The sequence below is a fragment of the Nicotiana tabacum genome, chromosome 19 (genome assembly GCF_000715075.1).
Source record: "Nicotiana tabacum cultivar K326 chromosome 19, ASM71507v2, whole genome shotgun sequence".
In the NCBI taxonomy this organism is placed as follows: Eukaryota; Viridiplantae; Streptophyta; class Magnoliopsida; order Solanales; family Solanaceae; genus Nicotiana; species Nicotiana tabacum.
In genome coordinates, this window is record NC_134098.1 from 145,928,874 (window position 1) to 145,954,386 (window position 25,513).

At 37.5% G+C, this 25,513-nt stretch overlaps 1 protein-coding gene across 3 annotated transcripts; it reads left to right on the top strand.

Annotated features, from left to right (window-relative positions):
* The first annotated feature begins 9,794 nt into the window (after positions 1–9,794).
* LOC107794300 (ent-kaurenoic acid oxidase 1-like) lies at positions 9,795–20,059 on the top strand. Of its 3 annotated transcripts, XM_075238832.1 has the most exons (9): positions 9,795–9,936; positions 14,550–14,664; positions 17,280–17,757; positions 18,003–18,266; positions 18,362–18,451; positions 18,551–18,629; positions 18,726–18,832; positions 19,371–19,492; positions 19,738–20,059. In XM_075238832.1, the coding sequence occupies exons 1-9, from the start codon at positions 9,795–9,797 to the stop codon at positions 19,844–19,846; spliced, it is 1,506 nt and encodes a 501-aa protein (XP_075094933.1). In that variant the 3' UTR covers positions 19,847–20,059. The 3 variants fall into 3 exon arrangements, with proteins under 3 accessions (XP_075094933.1, XP_075094932.1, XP_016472270.1); XM_075238831.1 differs by lacking the exons at positions 9,795–9,936; positions 14,550–14,664 and adding an exon at positions 15,823–16,610; XM_016616784.2 differs by lacking the exons at positions 9,795–9,936; positions 14,550–14,664 and adding an exon at positions 15,823–16,142.
* Positions 20,060–25,513: the final 5,454 nt, after the last annotated feature.

Consider the following 25,513-nt stretch of genomic DNA (forward strand, 5'->3'; position numbering starts at 1 on the left):
TTAACGTCGACCCATTCCACCCCAGTAAGGAAAGTCAGACGTAAATTTAACTCCGTCATCAACGATGCAGTCTGGGAGAATGTGGAAAAACTGTTAGAAAACGGCTCCATCAGGGAGTCGAAGTACCCTAAGTGGATTGCCAACGTAGTAATGGTCAAAAAGAAAAATGGGAAATGGCAGATGTGCGTGAATTTCACAGACTTGTACAAAACATGTCCGAAGGATTGGTTCCCGTTAACCTACATCGACCAGCTCATCGACGCAATAGCCTGGCACGAACTATTGAGTTTCTTGGACGCTTACTCAGGCTATAATCAATTTCTCATGGAGGAAGAAGACCACGTTCATCACCCACCAAGGAACGTATTGCTATATGGTCATGCCGTTTGGACCAAAAAATGCGGGAGCTACTTATCAAAGGTTGGTAACCAAGATGTTCAAAGGCCAGCTCGGTAAGACCATGGAGGTATATATAGACGATATGTTGGTAAAGTCCAAAAGGACAGAGAATCACATCGATCATTTGAAAGAAACTTTCGACATACTCAGACGATACAGAACTCTTAACCACCAAAAAACAAGTCCAAAGGTTGACTGGTCGTATCGCCGCCCTATCAAGGTTTATTTCGCGATTGTCGGATAAATGTGACAATTTTTTTTGCGTACTCAAGAAGGACAACGGCCTCGAATGGACTACCTAGTACGTCCAGGATCTGCGAAAACTAAATGCATACCTATCATCACTGCCCCTGCTTTCGAAACTCGAACCTTGGGAGCAACTCCTTGTCTACCTAGCCGTATCCGAGGTTGCAGTAAGCGCAGTCTTGATCCGCGAAAATAAAGGTATGCAATCTCCCATCTATTACAATAGCAAAACACTCGTCGATGCCGAGACGAGGCACCCACACCTCGAAAAACTGGCCCTGGCCTTGGTCGTAGCTTCACGGAAGCTTAGACCTTATATCCAATGCCACCCTATCTCGGTCGTCACAACTTTTTCCCCGAGGAGCATTTTGCATAAATCCGAGCTAAAGAGGAGGCTGGCCAAATAGAAGTGAGCACGATATAACATACCAGCCACGAATGGTGATAAAGTTACAAGTGCTCGCCGATTTCAGTGCACAAATAATGCCTGAAGTCGAAAGGGAAACCGTCCAAGCTTCCCTCCAAATACAAGACCTCTGAGTCCTATTCACCGATGGCGCATCCAACGCACCAGGGTCCGGATTGGGACACATACTTGAGGTCCTAATAGGCGAAGTAATTCGCCAGTCCATAAGATTCTCGAATATGACTAACAATGAAGCCGAGTATGAGGCCGTAATTGTAGGGTTAAGGCTAGCACTCAAATATGGGGTGAAACGGTTGAAACTTCGCTGTGACTCCCAGCTCGTAGTCAATCAAGTCACAGGGACTTTCCAAATCAAGGAACAAATATTGCAAAAATACCAGACCGAAATCTGCAAGCTATTGCCTCAGTTCGACGAATGCCAGCTCGATCAAATCCCACGAGCACAGAATGCCGAAGCAGATGGCCTCGCCAAACAATCCATCAACTACTAAAAAGATCATAATCGGAGATAAAAGCGTAGTCCACCTCCTCAACTAATTACTAGAACAAATCGAGATAAGAACCATAAACTTAACTTAGGACTGACGCAATCGTATTATCGCATATTTTGCAGGACGACACACTCCTAGGCGACAAAAAAGAGGCCAAGAAACTATGAATGCAAGCGGCCAGATACGATCTCCTTCATAGCGACCTGTACAAGAGGACTTACAGTGCCCCTCTGGCGAAGTGCTTGGGCCCGAACCAAACCCAACGCGTCCTCGAATAAGTCCAAGAAAGACATTTTGGAGCTCACTCCGGCAATCGAGCACTGGTCAGATGCCTCATACGGGCGAGATACTAGTGGCCCACCATGAAAAAGGATGTCGCAGACTTCGTGAAGAAATTCAAATTGTGCCAAAAGTACGCCCAAATGATTCACCAAGCAAGCAAACACCTCCACTCGGTCACCTCCCCTTGGCCGTTCATTAAATGGGGAATAGACATCGTGGGCCCCCTCATAGCAGCGAGGTAATGTACGATTCCTTTTGATTTTAACTGACTATTTCTCTAAATGGGTGGAAGCAGGAGCATTCGCCCAAATATGGGAACAGGAGGTAATCACCTTTATATGGAGAAACATCATATGCCGATTCGACCTAACCATGGAAATCAGCTATGACAACGGACCCCAGTTCACAGGAAAGAAAACCGCCGAATTCTTTGAGAAATGCATATCAAGAGGATACTCTCAACCCCATACCATCCAGAGGGTAACGGACAAGAAGAATCTTCCAATAAGTCTATACTAAATATCATGAATAAAAATCTCGAAGATGCCAGGGGACTGTGGCCGGAAATGCTATCAGAAGTATTATGGGCCTATCGAACTACTTCGAAGACGAGCACATGAGAGATGTCCTGCTCTTTTGTTTTTGGACTATGGCAGTAATACCGATCGAGGTCGGAGAACCCAGCCTAAGGTACTTCTATGAAAGCGGCACGAGTAACGAGGAGAGCAAAAGGCAGGAACTCGACGAAATTGATGAACGAAGAGACATGGCCTACATAAGAATGGCCGCCCAAAAACAACAAACAGAATGTTATTACAACAAAAAAGCAAAGGTCCGGCCGCTTAAAGTCGGGGACTACGTATTGAAAGCCAAAACTCTAGCGAGCAAAGATCCCCGAGAAGGCAAGCTGGGAACAAACTGGGATAGTCCGTACAAAATCATAGCCAAAGCAAACAAGGGTTCATTCCAACTAGAGACAATGGAAGGAAAGCTACTACCAAACAACTAGAATATCCCCCAAGTCATACTCTTTTTTCCCTCACTTGAGTTTTGTCCCATTTGGGTTTTCTCAAGGAGGTTTTTAACGAGGCGACGAAGGGAAAGCTTCGAATAGAAGTACAAGAAGGTAGGGTCATTGTTACTATTTCATTGCTCGACCTATCAATACTCTCTAGGTCAACCAATGAAGGGACTAGATAGACTGGGACTGGGACTGGGACTGGAACGCCAGCCAACGCCCAAAAATCTGTAAATTTCTCCAAGTATGTAACCAAAGCAACAATGTCAAAGCAATAAGAAACTTACGCTTATCAACACGCCTTTTTCATGTTAAGGTTATGTTCGATTACGATCGAACAAACACCTACCGGCCCTCAACCACGATTCAACGAAAGATTATGTTCGACCCAGCTCGAACAAACACCTACCGACCTTCGGTCACGATTTAACAAAAAGGTTGTGTTCGACTAAGCTCGAGCAAACACCTATCGGTCCTCGGTCGCGATTTAACAAAAGGTTACGTTCGACCCCGCTCGAACAAATACCTACTGACCCTCGGCCCGATTTAACGAAAGGTTATGTTCGACCAAGCTCGAACAAACACCTACCGGCCCTATACCTGTTAATCGGGTTGGGCTGACCCGTTTACAACCCGGTTCAGCCCGGGTCAGCCCGGTACTGTAGCATTGGAGGCGGACTGGGACGGGTTGGGCGGGAAGCGGGTTTCAAACGAATAATTTTTTGATACCAGTGCACCGGAACCCGCTAAGCCCGCTAACCCGTTAACAAGTTTTTAACGGGCTACATCCCAGTTCAACCTGGTATCCGTTATAATTTTTTTTTTATTTTATTTTCTGGACCGTTGCTAACGGTCAAATTCAAAAATGACCGTGGGCCAACGGCCCTTTTTTGCAGAAATGGCCATTTCGGCCTACCCCCTTAAGAAAATAGCCTCCACACCGCTAATATTTGATAAATTACACTTTTCACCTTTTATATTTACACACACACAAACATACTTCAATTACTTTCAAATTTTAATTTTAAAATTTTAAAATTCAAATTTTAAATTTAAAACTTTAAACTTCAAAGTTTAATTCTAAGCCTTAAAAGTTTGCAAACACTTAAGTATCAATTACATTGAATAAGAAAAATAAAATTTACTTTAAAAAAAAATAGTCCGGCCCGGTCCAGCCTGCTAAGACCGAACCTGGACGGACAAAAAAAAACCCGAAAAAGTACAACCCGCTAACATCCCGCTAATTCAGCCCGCTAACAGCCCGGAACGTTAAACGGACGGGCTGGTTTTTTTGTGTGCAGCCCATCCCAGCCCGCTCGTTAAACACCTCTAACCGGCCCTCGACCGCAATTTAATGAAAAGTTATGTTCGACCAAGCTCGAACAAATACATATCGGTCCTTGGCCGCAATTTAACGAAAGGTTATGTTCGACCCAGCTCGAACAAACACCTACTGGCCCTCGACCTCGATCTAATGAAAGGCTATGTTTGATTACGATTAAACGAACACCTACCGACTCTCAGTCGCGATTTAACGAAAGGTTATGTTTGACTAAGCTCGAAGAAACACCTACCGCCCCTCAGCCGCAATTTAAGGAAAGATAATGTTCGATCTCGCTCGAACAAATACCTATAGGCCCTCGGCCACATCCCAACAAAGAAACAAAAATATACACAAGTACAGAAAATAAACCATAGGAAGAGAAGAAGATGCAAGAAACAACTTTGATATTTTATATACTTAAAACTTTTTACAATAGGCTTATGAAGACGCCGACAAAAGATACATGAAAAATCAAAAGAGAAAACTATTGGTCACCACCATTACGGCCTTCAACATCCTCGCCAACTTGGCCCTCAACAGCATCGCCACCCTGACCATCAAGACCCTCGCCATCACCACCTTCACCCTCAGGATATGTGGCATCATACCAGGAACTCTCCTCGAGGTCTACACCCTCGTCCCCCTCATCCTCACCGGCCTCAGGCGTAGTGGGATCATACCCACAAGCGACTAGAGCTTCATGAGCCTTAACGCGAACATCTTCGAGGGCAGCCTCAGAAATGGATCCCGCTGTATGCAAATATCGAAAGACATCTATCTGGGCCTCGTCATTAATCCACTCCTCATATAACTCTAGATGAACATTAGGAAAATCTGAAGTACGGGAAGAGGAGGGTTGTGCTAGTAATTGGGCCTTCTCGGCCTCAAGAGCAGCAACTCGATCGTGGAGATCAGAAGTCTCTTTCTCCAACTTCCCAATCCTTTCATCGAGCCACTCTTCTTTGAGCCTTGCCATCGTTAAATCATTTTCTCGCATGGAACGGAGAGTCCGGATCACCACCTCAAGGGACTCTGCCTTCCTCAACGACTCTGACCGCGCAGACTCCGCCTTCTCTAGCTCCTCTTGCTTCTCAGTGAACTCGCCACTAAGAGCCTCCGCCCTAAATTGACATTCCTCGAGCTGGCCGTGCAACATGACTACCTGAGCTTGGAGATCACTGCATTGGACTTCGACCCCCTTGCTAAGCTCAAGCTCTTCCTCTTTGCTCCTCAACGTCCCCTCCAGGACGCTGCACTTCCCCACCATCCGCACCAGCTCCTCGTCCATGGCCTTCAAGTCCTTCCTCAATTGGTGCATATCGCCGCCTTCACAAAGCCGACACCAAAGCTCTCGGTACTTCTCAAGGACTCTGAAGTACTTGTCCTTCAACTTCACATAGATGTCTTTACGCCTCTTCTACCTACGAGCACTCTCAATCTCCAAGATGACCGTCTACAAAACGAATGAAGTTAGGGCCTACGAAAGGACAAAACTTAAGGAAAATAACAAATAATAAATGTACTTACTCGAAGGGCGAGGCCGGCAATGTCATTTGACATGTCGCTCTCATTCATAGTCTTGAGGGTCGTACCCCTCAACTTCGGAACTAAGAGGGAAAAAGAGAGGGGATTATCTTCTTGGTATCCACGAGAAGATTACGGTCCATCGGGATCGTAATAGTCATTGAACCCCCCTCCAAACTCACTTCAAGCTGAGTAAGCCCCTCGTCGATCATCCTCAACTTGTCTACATCCATGTCGGAATCGGATCCAACATCCTCCTAAGAAACAGCCTTTCGTCTATCATCAGTCAAAGAAGGTACGTCCGCCACAACCCTAGAAGACGAGGCCTCTTCGCTTCTTGGAAGAATAAGGCCGTCACTGCCCACCATGCCTTCGACCGCGTCCTTCACATGTCGTATATCTATATTCTCCAAACAAATGGCCACGGGACTAGCCTCTGGTCTCTCCCCGATATGCTCTGTGGCCGTCTCTCGAAGGACAAAACCACAGTCTCCTACATCGGATGCCGTCGACCTCTCTCCCGCCCCTCCTCTTACGAGGCATCAAATCTCCATCACCAGGCAAAGGTTCATCACCATCGTCTATGAGGGCATATAAGGGAGAAGCCAAAGTCTCCACGGCCGAATGATGGACAGATTTGGACGCAACATTAGGAAGCACCGGGACAAAAGCAGGATCAGTTGCAGTCGAAGAAGGGGCGAGAGTCGAGGACGTAGTAGCTTTCCTCTTCCGAAACGAGGGTGCAGGAGCTCATGACCTCCTCGAAGATCCCCTGGCTGAATCTACAAAAACACAAGGAAAGGGAAAGATCAGCAAACGGAAACAAACAAATGAAGCTAAGACACCGATGGTAAAAATAACTTACTAGTAGAAGGGAGAGAAGGCCCAAATTTCTTGAAAAAACTTGGCCATTCACGAATCTCTACGATATGAGGGAGGAGCTGATCGACCCAGTCAGAAATTTGAGCGACCAAAGGAAGAGGCGAGGTCTTGGCTGCATGAGAAGAAGACAAGTGGTCAAAACCCACGACCAAGCACAGAAGAAAAACCAGATACCTACAAGCAGGGGAATTAGATTCTTACGGGAATAATTCCAAGCCTTAGGAAAGCCGTCGACATTGGCCATCACGTCCTCGGTTCTGACCAAAAAGAAGTTGAACCAGAATTGACAGTTGGATTTATCATCTATCTTTACCACCAAGCACTTGCCCCCTCGGTGGCGAAGATTCAACATCGTTCCCCTATAAAAGCTAGGGGCGAACAGATGTATTAAGTGCCGAAGTGTCAACTCGACCTCGGCTAGTTCGGCAAATTTGGTAAGCATTTTTGTAAGCTTATAAACGTATGGTGCGATCTGAGTTGGGCAAACGCCGTAATAACGACATAACTCCTTGACCAACGGTAGGAGAGGAAGGGAATAGCCGACTTAGAAGGGGTAGGCGTAAAAGGCGTAATACCCAGGACGGTGGATCTGCACTGTATCCCACCCAACTGGATTAACTCAATGTGATCGGGAAGGCCAAACCTAGCCTTAAGCTCTTCCCATTCCTTCACTATCATCACTGACCGAAAGGCTCCATGTTCAACATCAGGTGATTTGGTGAAATCGGATCTGGACTCAGAGTTGCGTGGAATTATCTCTTCCACCAACGAGAAGGTTCCATTCTCAACAGTGACATGAACACTCTCCTCATTGGAGGGAAACACCATTGCCAAGGGGGCCACATGACTTCCCTCAATAGACTCAGTAGATATATTAGACATAGTTTAATGTAGGAAAGATAGGTATCAAACAAGGAAGAGTTAAGAATAAAACAAATCATTGGAACAGAGAAGAAAAGTTCGCAGGAAGAAGAAAGCAAGAGAAAAATATGGGATTTCGAAACAGCAGAAAACTTAAACCTCTAAATCGCATCCAAATACCTCTATTTATAAAGGTCCTGGCACCAGAACCGAAAACAGCTCATCATTACTGGCGCTAGAACCAAAGCGGCAGGTTTAATCAAAGGTCACACGTGAAGTGAAGCAACGCATCGGGAATATGTGTCATAATGACGCATGACGTCATCCTAACTCATGGGCAACATAATCCCAGCAAATCGCCCTGGAAAATCGAAGCGTTTGAAATGTGCTGCCCACATAGCGCCACGCTGCCAGTTTGCCGCAACCACCACGACCTGTGTAGCTCGCTCGATTGTTTCGACCATAAAGAACAAGATCCGCTAATCGAATCTGCCTGAAATCAGCCTCGATAAGCGGAGGGACTAACTGTATGGGTCAAATCTATCTTTAGAATATTTAAGCCAAGATAGTAACAAGGGAAGAGTTTTTAAGTCGTCGTTTGTCGAAATGGCCCAAGAAGCAGCAAAGTTTGTGGTCGAGGAGTCAACAAGGGCCGAAGTCTAGGCGTCAACAAGGGTCGAGGCCGAGGTCGAGTACCTTTGACATAGTTGTAACGACTAGTTTCAAGATAGGATGTTAAAGAGAATATGTAGTGGATATTCTCTACACTTGTACTATTAGGGTTTCTTAGGAGCATGTTGCCTATAAATAGAAAAAGACACAGTGATAGGGGGGAGGTGATATTCATTTGTAAAAATACATTTTGACTTGAGAAAGAGAATCAGTTCTCATTGCTAAGATACAAACATTATTTTTTCACTTAGATTCTTGTCTATACTTTTCCACTAGATCCGAGAATAACTCAAATATTCAAGGGATTGTCCATCATTCATCGAAAGAATATTCACTTATTTCATCCTTTCTTGGGTGACTCATTCATTATATTTACTTAAATGTCATTTATTGCTATTCATATATTTTGAATGCTACATTATTGTCTTTGATTTCTGGAATATTTATTGCATGTTATCGCCATTGTACGATTATATCTGCACAGTGTTTGAGCTCTTTTAAGAACTTCATCTTAGGGATATTATTATTAGCTAAGATTAACCCTCATTTATATAAATTTAATTATTTGAACCAAAAGTTACATGACCCACAAGGACAACAGTATGATGTAGCCAAAGTTGGCAAGGTAAAATTCTTTTTTAGTTTATGATCATATACACAAGGACAACAGTATGATGTAGCCAAAGTTGGCAAGGTAAAATTCTTTTTTAGTTTATGATCATATAATATTCGTAATTTATTGGTTCAATTAATTCAATTCGTACTGTATGAGACCATTGAGATACATTTAATTTGCGGTAAGATATCTCATTCAAGTGGCAAACTCATAAAATAAAAAATAAAAAAAGAAGATGGAAAGTAGAGCAAGCTAATGACAAGACGACAACACAAAGTAGAAAATAGGCCGGCAAGAAAGTCATCCAAACACTTCCATTTGTCATCTTCTATATATTGATCGTACGAATATAAACTGTATATCGTAAATTTGTGTTCATAATTTTTTTTCACCCAATCGGAAAAATGACTATTAATGTGCATAGATTATTTTCTTTTATAAATTATATCAATTAATTATTACTTCATTGTCACTTGTTTAATTAAATATTTTTTCCCATGTTAAATTGTACGATCGATCACTTTATGTAAAAGTTTAAACAGTTAAAAAAAGCATAATTTTTATTTTAGTTAATTATGTCTTCGTAAAACGTACTAATCTTCTTTTTTACCATATTTCCGTTCATATTCTTTTAAACCAATCCTGTTGTAAGCGGTAAAAAGATGGAACTCCAAATTAATACATATTTTATAAATTTTCGTATGAGTTTCCATTTTAAGAATTCTTATGGCATTTAAACGACATACTTTTTGACTCTCATTAAAAGAAATTACGAAAAAGTTAAATCCCAAAAGTCCTTTTGTAATGTTAGAATTCCCCATTGTCACACTTATATATATAGATATAGACATCAGTAATGCAACATAGGACCAACATATGTCTTTGAATCTCACACTAATTCTTTCTTTTCTCTCAACCTCAACCTCCTCCTCCTCCTCCTCCTTTTTCAGCCTTTGAAAAGGAATAAAGAAAAAAGTAAACTCCATTATAGTTCTCTTTCATCATTAGTCATCAAATTATATAAGCTTTAAGTAGTACTCCAAGCTATTACAATGGCTTTAATTGGATTGATTGTGAGCATATTGTGTGTGATTTTGGGGTTGAAATGGGTACTTGGAAGTGTAAATGTTTGGTACTTTGAAAAATTAAAGTTGAGTGACAAGAAGAGGTTATCATTGCCTAGGGCTGTATTTTGTCCCGGGCCCGGGCCTTAGTGGGCCTAACGGGCCGGGCCTCGCGGTCCCGGGCTTCGTGGTCCCGGGCTCTGGCGGTCCCGGGCCTGGCGGTCCCGGTCTTCGTGGGCCTAATGGGTGGAACCGGCCCGTGACGGGCCTAAGCCCACATGGTCCTGTGCTTAACGGGCCGGGCTCGTGGGCTTCGCGGGCCTAGCGGGTTTTTTTTTTTTTTTTTAAAGACAATTTCTTGTAGTATCATGGCTATATTAATATGTAGTATATATGTATATCTAATTATTAAAGTGCTTGACGAAAAAGAAAATAACAAAACAATAGTAAAACACTAAATTGTCATGCATAAATATCACTTCTTGATATTATATTGTATCTTATGTATATATATTCTCTTATATATTTTCTTTTAGTATATATATTGTATCTTATGTATATATTGTAGCTTATAAATATATTTTCTTGTAGTATATATATTGTATATTATGTATATATTGTAGCATAATATATTTTCTTGTAGTATATTATATTGTATCTTATGTATATATATTCTCTTATATATTTTCTTGTAGTATATATATTGTATATTATGTATATATTGTAGCATAATATATTTTCTTGTAGTATATATATTGTATCTTATGTATATATATTCTCTTATATATTTTCTTGTAGTATATATATTGTATATTATGTATATATTGTAGCTTATAAATATATTTTCTTGTAGTATATATATTGTATATTATGTATATATTGTAGCATAATATATTTGCTTGTAGTATATTATATTGTATCTTATGTATATATATTCTCTTATATATTTGCTTGTAGTATATTATATTGTATCTTATGTATATATATTCTCTTATATATTTTCTTGTAGTATATATATTGTATCTTATGTATATATTGTAGCTTATAAATATATTTTCTTGTAGTATATATATTGTATATTATGTATATATTGTAGCATAATATATTTTCTTGTAGTATATTATATTGTATCTTATGTATATATATTCTCTTATATATTTTCTTGTAGTATATATATTGTATATTATGTATATATTGTAGCATAATATATTTTCTTGTAGTATATTATATTGTATCTTATGTATATATATTCTCTTATATATTTTCTTGTAGTATATATATTGTATCTTATGTATATATTGTATCTTATAAATATATTTTCTTGTAGTATATATATTGTATATTATGTATATATTGTAGCATATAAATAATTCTAAGTATAGACAAAGAAATATTGCGAAAAGAAGCTCATGGGTAGAAGCAATAAATTTTATTACCAAAAATGACATATCTTTCTTAGTCATCCTTCCCCCAATGGAATGAGCACAACAAGGTACTAATACCACCATTAGAAGGAAAAAAACTAAGGAAGATGTGCCAAAATACAAGTTACATATTATTCTATGTATTATCTCTAACAAATCTCATAAATCCTTCAAGGTTCGGAGGAGGTTGCGTTGGTGGTGGTGGAAAAGAAGCTTGTTCATCACCACTTCCGGGCGAAGCCGAATCCTCCGTAAGTTCCGCTATCATTTCTTCATAAGCTTCATCTATCGCCGGTTGTGCTTCTGCAATTCCAAAGTTTCTTCTTTCCGAGCGGATCCAATCTCTAAACAATACTGATTTTTCCAAGCTATCCCTCATAGACGCTCTATGATCACCTATTTGCAGTCTTGCTTGACTGAAAGCGCTCTCTGATGCAACAGTTGAAGCTTGAATTGATAAAATATCCCGAGCCATCCTTGCAAGAACAGGAAAATGTTTTTCCCTTGCCTTCCACCATTCCAAAAGATCAAAAGAGCCGTCTGGATTCTCCTTTTCAAGTCCCTGAGACAAATAAACTTGAAGCTCATTTAGATGTGAAGTTTCATCATAATTTTCACCTTGAGACCCCTGAACTCCGTCCAAGATTTAAGAGCTTTTAAGCCCGCAACTCTTTTAGAGGATTGTGAGCTAGACGAAGTAGGGGTTGGAATAGTTGGCCTAGCATGCTCTAAGGCAAGTTGATAAGCATTATAAACTGTTTGAGCGTTAATCTTAATTGAAGCTTTTGCATCTGCAAGTGTCGCAATTTCCTCATTTGAAAGATCTAAAGCCTTATAAATATTTGAATACCAAAAATGAGGACCTCCCAATTTCATTGTAGGATTTAGCATTGCAGCAAGACCATAAATAGGAGGGATAGGAAAAAAATATTTTTTAAACTTTTGTTTCATTTCATTTATAGCAAGTTCATAAATATCCCCACCCTCACTAAATTCAACAAACAAATCAGATAGTGCTGCAATATAAACTAAACAGTTTGAAATAGTAGGATAATATTGCCCAGAAAATGCATTTGTTGCAATTTGAAAATGTTCTAAAAAATCTAAAAGAATTTTAACATTAGTCCAATCTTGAGTGGTAAGCATTTCATCATCATCTTCACCACCTACCCGAGAATTAAACGTTGCATTAATTGGGTTTCTATATTCATATGCTACTACTAAACTTTCGTACATACAATTCCATCTAGTCGGGCAAGGTTTAGGAACCTTTCTTTCTCTAAGGCCATATTCATCACATTTTTTAAAATACTCTCTAAGTCTACTTCTACGGTTTGAATAAAAAAGCCAATTAAGAGCCATTCTAACCTTTTCAATTTCTATGTTTAATATTCGCATACCATCACCGACAATTAAATGATAAATATGACAAATACATCTAACATGGAAAATATTAGTAAATGCAGGATTTAGTGTTGTTGTAAGCATGCCTATAGCACTGGTGTTACTAGAAGCATTATCCATTGAAATTGCCATTATTTTATCGCTAAAGCAAAAATATCTACAAATATCTGCAACAGTGTTAGCTATAAATTTACCTGTGTGACGCGAATTAATTATTCTATATGCAATTATGCGTTTTTGCATTATCCATTCTTCATCTATCCAATGACTTGTAACAGTTAGGTAATCACAATCATTACCACTTCTACCAATATCAGTAGTAATAGAAATCCGATTAGGTATATGAGTAAATAAATAACGCAAATATTGTTCATATTCATGTTTGAATTTATAAATATCACTCTTAACTGTTGCGCGAGGCCAACCTTTATAAGTAGGATTAAACACTCTTCTAATATAATGAACCCAATTAGGATTAGAAGCAAAAGTATAAGGTAAGCACATAACAGTAATCATCTTTGCTAATTCTTCACGATCTCTATTTGGATCGTAATATAAAATACCTCCAGTGACAGTGTTAATTCCTGGTTGAACTAGATTTGAACCTGTACTAGGGTTAATCGCAGAATCTACACTTGTCCCCTCTAGATGCGCTTTCATTTGAAAAAATCTAGCCTTATCTCTAGGGTGTGTTTTTATGTGCCTAGTCAAACTACCTGTGCCGCTACGGTCTCCTACATATTTATGCGACATTAATTTCCCACAAGTTTTACACTTAGCCTTATTTTTTTCTCTTACTTGAGTAAAAAAATTCCAAACTAATGATGTTTCTAAGCGTTTAGCAGGTTCTCTATTAAAAGTAGGAGTTTCTACAGGTGGGTCGACCGGTGCATCACTTGGGTTATTAAGAGGACTAGTAGGTGTATCATCTAAATCCGGTGCTTGAGTTTCATCATCATCCTCATTTTCCTCATTATTTTCTAAGATGGTTTCATTAGGATAAAGAGCATTCATAATTTCATCATCTAATCTATCACCTGGTGCAACATTATGATAAAATTCACTATCGGTAAATTGAAAACAAGGGTGATCACTATCAAGAATTACGGAAGGAGGAGGACGTCTAGGTTGGCGACTACTTTCAACTTGCTTATCTTTTCTAGGTCGGGGAGCCGGGGGAAGGGTAGTTGGTTGGCCACTACTTTCACCGGTTTTATCTTTTCCTTTACCAAACATTTTTTTCAAAGTAAATGCCATATTAATTATAATTATGCAAACTAAACCACACAAAAATATATTATAAAAACGTAAGAGTTGAAACGAGTTTACCGGATTGCCGAACAACTTCTTGAAAATTGAAAATCGTTGAACACTTGAAAACTTCAATTCAACAACTTCACAATTTTTCACGAAATTTCAACAATAAATTAAGTAATTGTAGTAGAGAGATTGAGAGAGATTGAGAGATATTGAGAGATATTGATGAATTGGTGAATAAAAATGAAAGAATGAGGGGGTATTTATAGTTGAGAAATGGGGAAAAGTGTAATTATATAAAGTTTGGGGTTAAAATAAAGTTTGGGGGCCAAATGGCCATTTTTTTAACTTAAAAAACGGTCATATTTTCAGCCCAAACGGCTAGATTTTAAATATGGCCGTTTGATTTTTTTTTTTTTTTTTTTTTTTTTTTAAAATAGCCGTTGGGCCCGCCAGGCCCGCCAGGACCGGCCCAGGCCCGCCTGCCGGTCCCGGGCCAAACGGTCCCGGGCTCGTGGGCTCAACCATGGAGACCAGCCCGTGACGGGCTCAGAGGCCCACCAAGACCGGCCCACCCAGGACCGGCCCACCAGGCCCACCAGGCCCGTTAGGACCGCGGGCCCGGTCCGGTCCGGTTCAGGCCCGGCCCACCGAGCAGCATTATCATTGCCACCAGGTGATTTAGGTTGGCCTTTCATTGGTACTATGTGGTCCTTCCTCAGAGCTTTCAAGTCCAGCAATCCTGATTCTTTCATCTCTTCCTTTGTTTCCAGGTCATCTCTCTCTCTCTCTCTCTCTCTCTCTCTCTCTCTCTCATCAGTATTTAGGAATCGAACCGTACATATTAATATGTGGTTAAAACTTAAAACTAGTACAAGATGTACATTTCAAAATCTACGTCTAAATTTTAAATTCGTTGTTACGTAATCACCGCTACTAGCGGTACCTATTACATGATAGGAATAACAAAACCTTTTTTTCTTCTCTTGAGTCTTGACCAAGGGAAATTCCAGTCATAAATTCAGAAGTCTTAAATCTGAATCATTAAAAGATTATTTCTATTTATTTTTTCATTCTTTATAGAATTTTTTAAAATGTCAGATATCTAATGAATTCATATTATTGAAGCTTGTAGCATTGGTTTGCTAGAAAATTTTGAAAATTAGCCAAGTATAATCTTGAAAAAAAAGGTTGCCTTTTGTATAAGCAACTTAGTGGAAATTTGCTCGGCGGTTTTGCAAGTTGTCCATTTTCTGTAATTCTAAATGGTAAAAACCATTTCCCTCATTTCTAATGTCATCTAGTGAGAGATATTAGTCAAAGGGAAACCAACAAAAGAAGAAGAAAAGAGGAAAAAGAAAACTATTGCATGTCTCACAAAGTTTTTCATTAAATCGAGAAAAGAGGCAGACAACATTTTGTCATTTTACCTGTCACTTTTCTTTGGCCTTACAAGAACAAAACGACATTCTCTATAATTTCTCTCCTTTTCCTATATCAACTTACGTTTCCCTTTTCACAATTGTCCAATCCTCACAATTAAAGTTTGGTTAAAACTGTAAAGTAATAGTACTACTAAAGAAAAGAAATATTCCCTTTCAATTTATATGAACCTATTTTTTTTAGTATGTATCAAAAAAAAGTATTTTTTTCTCTATTTAAAAATAATTTATCTATATACAATGATTTATAATCACACAAAATATATATGCTTTATTTCACACTTCAAAAATCTTTTTTTTTTTCTTAAATTTCGTGTCCAGTCAAATGAGTTATCATAAATTGAATACGCATTAATACATAAGGGTCTATTGGAGAGTGTATATCACTTGCTTAAAGAGGGTGATGGGATCAGAAAAAGAAAGTTAATTTTTTTAATTTTTTGCAAGATTTTTTATTAAATACGTATAATTTTTTACTCTTCTTTCCTTTTCTTTCTTCGCTTCTCCCTTCTTCTTTATTAACAGGTGCTTCTCCGCCACTTTGCTGCCTCCGTCTCCACCAAATCCACCAGAATTTTTCTTCAACAGAAAAAAAAGTTGCACTCCACATATTCAGCCATTAAATCATACCCCCATCACTTTGATTGCTACAATCTACACCACATCGATTTTAAAAAAAAACATAAAAAGCTTCAACCATAAAAAAAAATACAAAGTCGTCGGAGCAACCCTGATGAAATCCCACGATTTTGTTTTCCAAAGACCGTTCAGGAAGAACAAAGTCGCCGGAGCTCCGATTCGAAATAGTTGTGGGTCTTATTGGGTTACATATTTTAGAGATGAAACGAATATTGCTGAAATCGAATCATTTTTCTCTGATGCAACGATTTAGCAGTGAAACTAGCCGTGGAATTCCTCTCCTTCATAAATTGATTTAATTTTGTTAATGAGAGAATCTAGGAATGCGCTGTTTTTTTCCAGTGTGATATGGATTTTGTTGATTAAGTTCAAAAGTTTCCTTTATTTTTCTAATTAAACTCTTTTTTTCAAAAAAAAATTTGAAGCGTGGTCAGTTGTTATTCTGGTGGTTGACGACATCAGGAGAGAAAGTGAGGGAAAGGTTAATGGGGGTTACGGGCAGGGGTTTCCCAGTGAAGGGGCTCGAAAGCTTTTGAGGAGTAATTATGTATTATCCTTAAAGAAAAATACATTGTTAGAACTTAATAAAAAAGTGAGTAAATAAAAAAACAGAAGAAGAAAAGACTTGTTTGATTAAGGTATTAATCTTATTATATTATGTCAAAACTTTTCAACCCATTGAATCTTGAATATCCGTCGAACATATTTTGACGTTCTCTTTTATTAGATCATTATTTTTATCGTAGTAAAACATATCCAATATTTGGATCTCGAGGAGATAAGAATAACTGTACATTTCCATGTTTTAGTACTCCAGTAATAGACACCCTGGGATTGGAAATAGAAATAGTATCTATTAGAGAAAATTATTTGAACATACGATTTCTCAATAAACTGTCACATACTTTTTCCTGTTGAAAAACACTAAAATCTTATCTTTGGAACAACAATCTCACAAGTATAGTCTATTCGTTAGTTATTTGCCACTACTTTGGTAGACAACTTGACAAGATAACAACGTGCATCTTACCTGCCCCCACTAAGCCATTTACTTTTTGAATACCTAGGAAAAAAGGATTCTTGTATTCTTTTGATTTAATATATTTTAATATATCTTAGCAGGTATTCTATTAATTTTTTTAAAATTACTAATCCTATTACTTTTTAAGTGAGATTATTTTTAAACTATCAATGTTCGGAAGTTAATAACAAAAGTGATTCACAAATGCGGCTTTCTAGCAATTTTCTTTTTGTTAAAATTCCTGACTGTGTCGGTCGCTGACTTTTCCATATATTATATATGGTAGATTCGGACGAACAGGAATGTACAAGACATTGATGTTTGGTAGTCCAAGTGTTATTGTTACAACAGCAGAAGCTTGCAGGAGAGTTTTAACTGATGATGAAGCCTTCAAGCCTGGTTGGCCTACTTCTACAATGAAACTCATTGGGAAAAAATCATTTATTGGCATTTCATATGAAGAACACAAATGGTTAAGGAAACTAACTGCAGCACCTGTTAACGGGCACGAGGCGTTGTCAATGTACATAAAATATATTGAAGAAAATGTAATATCAGCTTTGGAGAAATGGGCAACCATGGGACAAATTGAGTTCTTAACACAGCTAAGAAGGCTTACTTTTCGGATTATCATGCACATTTTTCTTAGCTCTGGAAGTGAACAAGTTATGGATGCCTTAGAAAGGGAATACACAACTCTCAATTATGGTGTTAGAGCTATGGCTATCAACTTGCCAGGATTTGCTTATCATAAAGCTTTCAAGGTACCCCTTTTTCTATGTATAGGTCACGAGTTCGGTTGCATTAGGGTAGGCTGTCTACATCACACCCCTTAGGGTGCGGTCTTTCCCAAGACCCTGCGTGAACAAACCGGGCTGCCCTTTTCTTTTTTAATACGAGAAAATATTCCTTACTTTGTCACATTGTCAAAATTGTCTCTTAATGATAAATGTTTTGCGCGAAAAATCATCTTTATTTGTTAAAAGAGGCTTTGTACAATCTATTTCAGGCGCGTAAAAAGCTTGTGGAAATCTTCCAATCGATCGTGGATGATAGAAGGGAGAGGAGGGAAAAAAGAGGGCCAGGAGAGAAGAAAGACATGATGGATATTCTATTAGAAGTTGAGGATGAGAATGGAAGGAAATTGAATGATGAGGAGATTATTGATGTTTTGGTAATGTATCTTAATGCTGGTCATGAATCTTCTGGTCATATTACAATGTGGGCTACCTATTTTCTTCAGAAACATCCTGAAATCTTCAAAAAAGCTAAGGTAGCCAAAAGTTTCCATTTTTGGAACATTTTTCAATCTTCACATTGGAAGTGTTCTCTGTTTCTTAAGAAGTCATATTTTGGATTCAAAAACAGGCAGAGCAAGAGGCTATTGTGAAAAATAGGCCATGTGATCAAAAGGGTGTGACACTCAAGGAAATTAGGCAGATGGACTACCTTTCAAAGGTAATTCTTGTGTTTTCCTTTTAACATTCTTGGATATAAATTCTGATTTCTCAAGCCAATCTGTTAATGTAATGAAACCATTTTGTTGCTCCTTTATAGGTGATCGACGAAACGCTTCGTGTGGTTACCTTCTCCTTTGTAGTCTTTAGGGAAGCAAAGAAAGATTTCATGATTAATGGTTAGTTATAATATATCATTTCCTGATATGTTTTCTTTCAATTATAACCAAGTTATGTGCTTATGGCTAACACAAATTAACTGTCTTGTTTTCCAGGTTATACCATTCCAAAAGGATGGAAAGTCTTGGTGTGGTTTAGGTCTGTTCATTTAGATCCTGAAATCTATGATGATCCATTGGAGTTTAATCCTTCAAGATGGGATGTAAGTTTGAAAAACCTTTTGCTTTACCTAAATCCCACCACCGCTTGGGAAAAAACTTATCCACACTCGGTGTTTGTGTTTACAACAATCTTATGAATTCATGGCGTGTCTTTTACATACATTTGTTATCACTTAAAGGTGGGTTGCTCTGATTGTAAACGCCCTCCACTTCCAACCAAGAGATTGTGAGTTCCAGTCACCCCAAGAGCAAGGTGGGAGTTCTTGGAGGGAAGGATGCCGAGGGTCTATTGGAAACAGCCTCTCTACCCCAGGGTAGGGGTAAGGTCTGCGTACACACTACCCTCCCCATACCCCACTAGTGGGATTATACTGGATTGTTGTTGTTGCTGTTGTTGTTGTTATCACTTAAAGTACACTTCTTTACCTCAATTTTATACTCAACTATGTAAAGTGATGTGGTTTGGCTTAAACACCGAGTGTCGATAAATTTTTTACCATTCCTCCGGAAAAGAAGAGCGTTTTAACGTGATTTAACTATCATACTTTCTTTAAAAATTTATGCCTTTTGAATCTTTAGGGACTTACACCAAAGGCAGGAACATTCCTTCCTTTTGGAGCAGGAAGCAGATTGTGCCCAGGAAATGACCTTGCCAAGCTTGAAATATCTATTTTTCTCCATTATTTTCTTCTAGATTATGAGTGAGTTAAATCTTCTTCCGTTCCTTTTTTTTCTTTTATTTCCCCTTCAAATCTGTTTTTGAGCTATATTATTCGGACTCTCCGAAAATGTCACCGGGTAGTGTCGGATCCTCCAAAAGCAATGTAGTTTTGGAGGATCTATCACGGCTGCGGCAGCATTTTGGAGAGTCCGTGCAACATAGGTTTTGAGCACTTAAAATCTTTTTGGTTGATTATTGATTGGTGATTTGCTGTTTTTGTTGCAGGCTTGAAAGGGAAAACCCTTCTTGCCCCTTGATGTATTTGCCTCATTGTAGGCCTAAAGATAACTGTTTGGGCAGAGTAAAAAGAGTCTTATCAACTACAAATGCATAGGTCCAAAATTAGAAAACCACATTTCTCTCCCTCTCTGTTATTTAGAATTTTAGCTGGATGTGGAAAACTACACCAGCAAAGCAGATGCTTGGAAATAGTTAGGAACCAAAAAAAAAAAGGCAAAAAAGAAGTCCAAAAAAATTCAGTCATTTTTTTACTTTCTTCCACATTTCTTGCTCAGAATGAATAAATGCAGAAGAAAAGTTGGTTACATTTGCTGGACTGATTCCTTCTTTGGTAATACTGTTAACAACTAGTATATATATATATATATATATATTGCTTTCTATAGCACAAGAAAACTCAGGAGTCTTTTTTGAGAATATTGCGTACAATTCCAAATCACAGATTTGACAATTTCATTTGTTGATCAATGTACATGGTAATCATTCATGTCAACTTTGATCAGTCTTGGTTAAGATAAATACTTGGTTTGGTTAACATCAATTCAACAGATTTGTGTTTCCACAGTGGTCATATTTAGGACCAGTTAAGGAAGAAAAGAATAGAACCTAAGCAGAAAAAGAGAACAATTGATGAATAAAGAATACTATACCTCACTAAAAACTGGCTAAACACAGGGAGAGATCAAATTGGCAACTGCCTCTAGAGGCTGGGGCTGTGGAAACTTACTGAGAATAATAGTGTGTATTGAAGTTTTTCGAGGACTTTATCGTTACAGTAAATTGCAGCTATAAAGCAAGCGAGAGGCATAAATCTGCATTGCCATTGCCATTGCCAGAGAACACAAGCATGGCCTGTAGGAACAACATCCTTCACAGCATAGAAAAAGCATTTCTCCCTACTAAAGTTTCAAATTCCCGGTTAAAAGCTTTTCCCTTGTCCACACAGTTGAAAAAGGACAGGTCAAAACACAACTGCACAAAGCCACAACCTCTACAGGGATCCGATAAACTTGTGCTGTTCTATGACTATATTGCATTATATGTAAAATTTTCAATGCAAAATACAATAACAATTAGTTAAAATAAAGTGAACAATGCAAAACAATTTGATGTTTGGGTTGATTTTAACTCTTTTTATTCTATATCTATATCTACTTTTGGCTTGAATTTAATTAGAATTGATCATTTGTGTTTATTCCCTTTCAATTCAATGCCTAAATCTTCTCACACAGCCACCTTAAAATTCCTCTTTTTGAAATCCTTTAGAATTGTCAAACACCTTTTTCAAGATTTTTTAAGATATGAATGACTAAGGCCAATCAACGGATCGTATCAGTCTTTAAGATAGAATTGCGTACAAATTACTTATCTTTGACAGTTTGACTTGTTATATATACATCCTTAATTATAATTTCGAATATTACAAAACCTTTTGGTTCTTTAAACTTTTAACAAAACTAGTCTTAGTGTAATAAAAACACGAAGGCCCTTAGCGAAATGTCGTTCGCCTTGTTTACTCTCTGTTAATGCACTTTATAATGGAAAAAATAGTAAATACAAATAAACTAAATAAAGCCGTAGCATAAAGAAAATAATTAACAAGAAAATAAACTACTCCTTTAATTAGTATCCTTAATAGTTAATACTAACAAAGAGTGCAACACCAAAATAAACGACTTCAAGATCTACATAGCTATCAATTCAAATGCGGAATTACAAGTCAAGTTAAACGATATTCTTGTAGTTTTTTATAAGTATTATATTTTTATTATAAACTTATTTATGTATAGTACATGAGAAATATTAGTATTTAGCGTGTCTATTTTCTGTGAACATGCAATATATTGTTTTGCAAAAAAAAAATAAAAAAATCTAAATGATGAAAAAATTACATAAAATTAGAAACATAAGACTAAAATATTTACTAAAAAACAATCTTATATAAAGATATTACAAGGTACAATTGATAGAGTGCATGGAAAAACTATAGAAAAGATGAAATTGACCTCATTATGCTAGGAATATGGATGTCAGTAATAATTGTTATCGATCTAACATTTGCCGTCTAGGTCTGCACCTTAATGCTATATAGTAATAGATTTTTCCAACTGAATATAAGACTTTAATCTCCTTGATAATGTTCCGCAACCCTTATCTCGCCAACATAGAGCCTGTTTGGCCAAATCCTCAAAATTCATTTCTTTTTCTTGAATTATTTTATAATTCCTATAGTACTTTTTATTGATCAAAGAAATAGATATTTACATTTTGCTTGTGACAAAAACTACTTTGTTAGTTAACTGAATCTGTTTCTGTTTTCTAAAATAAATTTAAGAGTATATACTTTAAAAAAAATTCAAAAAAACACCTCTTAAATCTTCCGGACTTTATATTTTCTTAGTGAAAGTGAAAAGAAAGCACGACAACTTGTGAAATTATAGTAATGAAATTATAAAGCTGTAACAAAACTTAAGTTGAAAATATTGACCAAGATGATCGAGGACTTCTATTATCATTGTTTCTTTATTTGCTGAGTTAGATAAATAATCATCAATTTTTAGGAACCCATTTTTTTTGTTTAACTTTCATTTTAAAACTCAAACGTAGATTTTTTAATAAATTATTTATGTAATTTTTCAAAAATATATATTTAGTAAGACATGATGCACGCGTAACGCACGTATCTGTGATAACTCAATATGTCATCTTTAATTTTAAATATTATTTCTGTGTTCTAAAACTTTAAATAGCACCATTTAGCTTTTCTCGACTTGCGTGCACTGTGCGTAAATTTTTTCGAAAAGTTTTTATTTGAAAAATTGATAAAAATATGGAATAGAGCTTTAAAACTCACTTAAGTTGACTTCGGTGAACATTTTGAGAAAAGGAACCCGGATCAGTATTTTGACAGTTCCGATAGGTCCGTATAGTGATTTGGGACTTGAACATACGTCCGAAATCAAATTCGGAGGTTCCTAACTCTAGTTATCGCTTGTTGTCAAAATTTTAAAGTTTAAAGGTTTAATGACTTAAGAGATTTGACTAATATTTGACTTTGTTGATACCGGGTCCGTACTCTGGTTCCAAAACCGAAATAGGTCCATTACTATATTTATGACTTGACTGTCAAATTTGGTGAAAAACGGAGTTAGTTTTACGTGATTCGAACGACCGGGTGTTAAAATAGAAGTTCTAAAGTTTTATTGAAAATTTCATTTGATTTGGTGTCCCATTCGGAGTTCTAGGCATTATATTGGTGTTTTGATCACGCGAGCGAGTTCGTATGAGATTTTTGGACTTGTGTGCATATTTGGTTTGGAGCCCCGAGGGCTCGGGTGAGTTTCGGATATCCTACGGACCTTAGTTCTTTGAAAAATCTTGTTTTCTAGACTTCTGTTGGTTTTCTGGTATCATGTGCTTCGCAAACGCGAAGAGGAATTTGGAACAAGGGAATTTTCTTCATCACGAACGCGGAGCAATAGGGGTCCTTACCCTTCACTAACGTGACCAGCTTCCCGCGCACGCGTAGGCTTGTGACCTGGAGAGGGAGAATCGTTGTTTCTTCTACGCGAACGCGAGTATTGGCTCGCGAACGCGAAAGCCAGGGGAAGCAGCCTTCGCGAACGCGTTGGAGGACTCGCGAACGCGAATGCCACTTGGGCTGCTACACATCGCGAATGCGAAGAAGGCCTGACGCCAGTGATTAAAACAGACCAAAAATGAGATTTTTCCAATTTTTCACAAACCCTCCATTAGAGCTCGGCTTAGGGGCGATTTCAAAGGAGTTTTTCACGATTTTGAATTGGCTAAGTGTTCTTTATCATATAGTGATTATATTTCATAAATTCATGTCTATATTCATCATTTATTTCAGATTTAGATAGAAGAAAATTATACTTTTTGTAAAACTTTTCAAAAACGAAATTTATGATTTGAAGGTGAATCCGATGTCGGAATTCGATAATTTTTGTATGGTTGAACTCGTATCAGAACGGGTGTTCGGATTTCGTGAGTTTTTTTGGGATTCGAGATGTGGGTCCTACTGTCGATTTTTAAAATGAATTTCGGATTTTAATCTGAAAAATTAGTAAATTCATATGGCATTAATTCCTACAATTCGTGTTGAGTATATTGAATTGTTTGTGACTAGATTTGAAGCTTTCGGACATGAATTCGCGAGGCAAAGATTTATTGAAATCTTGAAATTGGTTGCGAAGTGAGGTAAGTGTCGTGGTTAACCTTGACTTGAGCGAATAGAACCCTTGAATTATTTGTTATGTGAAATTCATGTGAACGACGTATAGGCGAGGTGACGAGTGTCTATACATCGTCAAATTAATTGTTTGCATAATTATTTAAAAATTATAAATTATTTTAAATCATAAATTAATTATTATATTACTTATTTCTCTCATATTCCTTGCTCAATATTATGCCTTGAATCCATGCTATAGTTGCTACATGCTTATTTGATATATGTGACTTAATTGCTACTTGACATTTAGCATACTAATATTTAAATTGCATATTTCCTCCTTAATTTCCACAATAATTGCCACTTGTCATCACTTATTTCTAAATAAATCATAATTATTGTATGCTTGTTGTTTTATAATTTCATATTAATTGTTGAATTTATTGGAGCAATTTGTTTTATAAGAATTGATAAATTATATTATTGGAGGAGCGGGTTGCACACCGCAACAGAATCGATTGAAATGAATATATTGGAGGATCGAATTGCACGTCGCAACGGAATTGTATATGAATATATTGTGGGATCGGGTTGCACGCCGCAACGAAATTGAATATGAATATATTGTGGGATCGGGTTGCACGTCGCAACGGAAATTGATTGAAATAATAATTGGTTATGACTGCCGAGTTGGCTTCAACTGTTGAAATGAGTTACATGTTTTATTTCTATCATTATTGTTATTATTATTATTATTGCGTATAGGTTAATGTAAGTGACCTGCCTTAGCCTCGTCACTACTTCGTCGAGGTTAGGCTCGACACTTACTAGGTACATGGGTCGGTTGTACTCATACTATACTCTGCACTTCTTGTGCAGATACCGGAGTTGGTCCCAGTATTGTACAGTAGATTTGCTCGGATTCAGCTATTCGCAGGAGATTTGAGGTATAACTGCATGGCGTTCGCAGTTCTGAAATCCCCTTCCACTTTATCGTAGCTGTGTATTTCTTTGAGACAACTTCATTTTCATTCGGACCTTTATTTGTATTATTCTAATAGCCCGTGCACTTGTGACACCAGTTCTGGGATGGTATTTAGATATCGATATTATTATGGATTATCCACTTTATTTCAGACTTTATTTCCGTATTTATTTCTTTATTATTAATTAATTTAAAATTATTTAAAAATGGCTAATATTATTCTAATATTGGCTTGCCTAGCAAGTGAAATATTAGGCGTCACCACGATCTCGAATATAAAAATTTCGGATAGTATCCTAAGACTAGTTATTAAAAAGCGTACAGAATATAAAATAAGAATGAATTTGAGATAACAATTGACGTGAAGATAGATGCATTAATTATTGGTATTTTAGTAACGGATAAACATGAAAGAAAAAAATGAATCCTTTCTTATCTTCTTTCCCGAGATGGAAAGAGAAAGACTGACAGTACTCTATAAAATAACATACACTCTTCAATTGTAGTGAATTAAGAAATATGATAAACTAAAAAAGAACGGCAATTTTAATCATAAAAATGAATGCTCAAAATCGTATTTA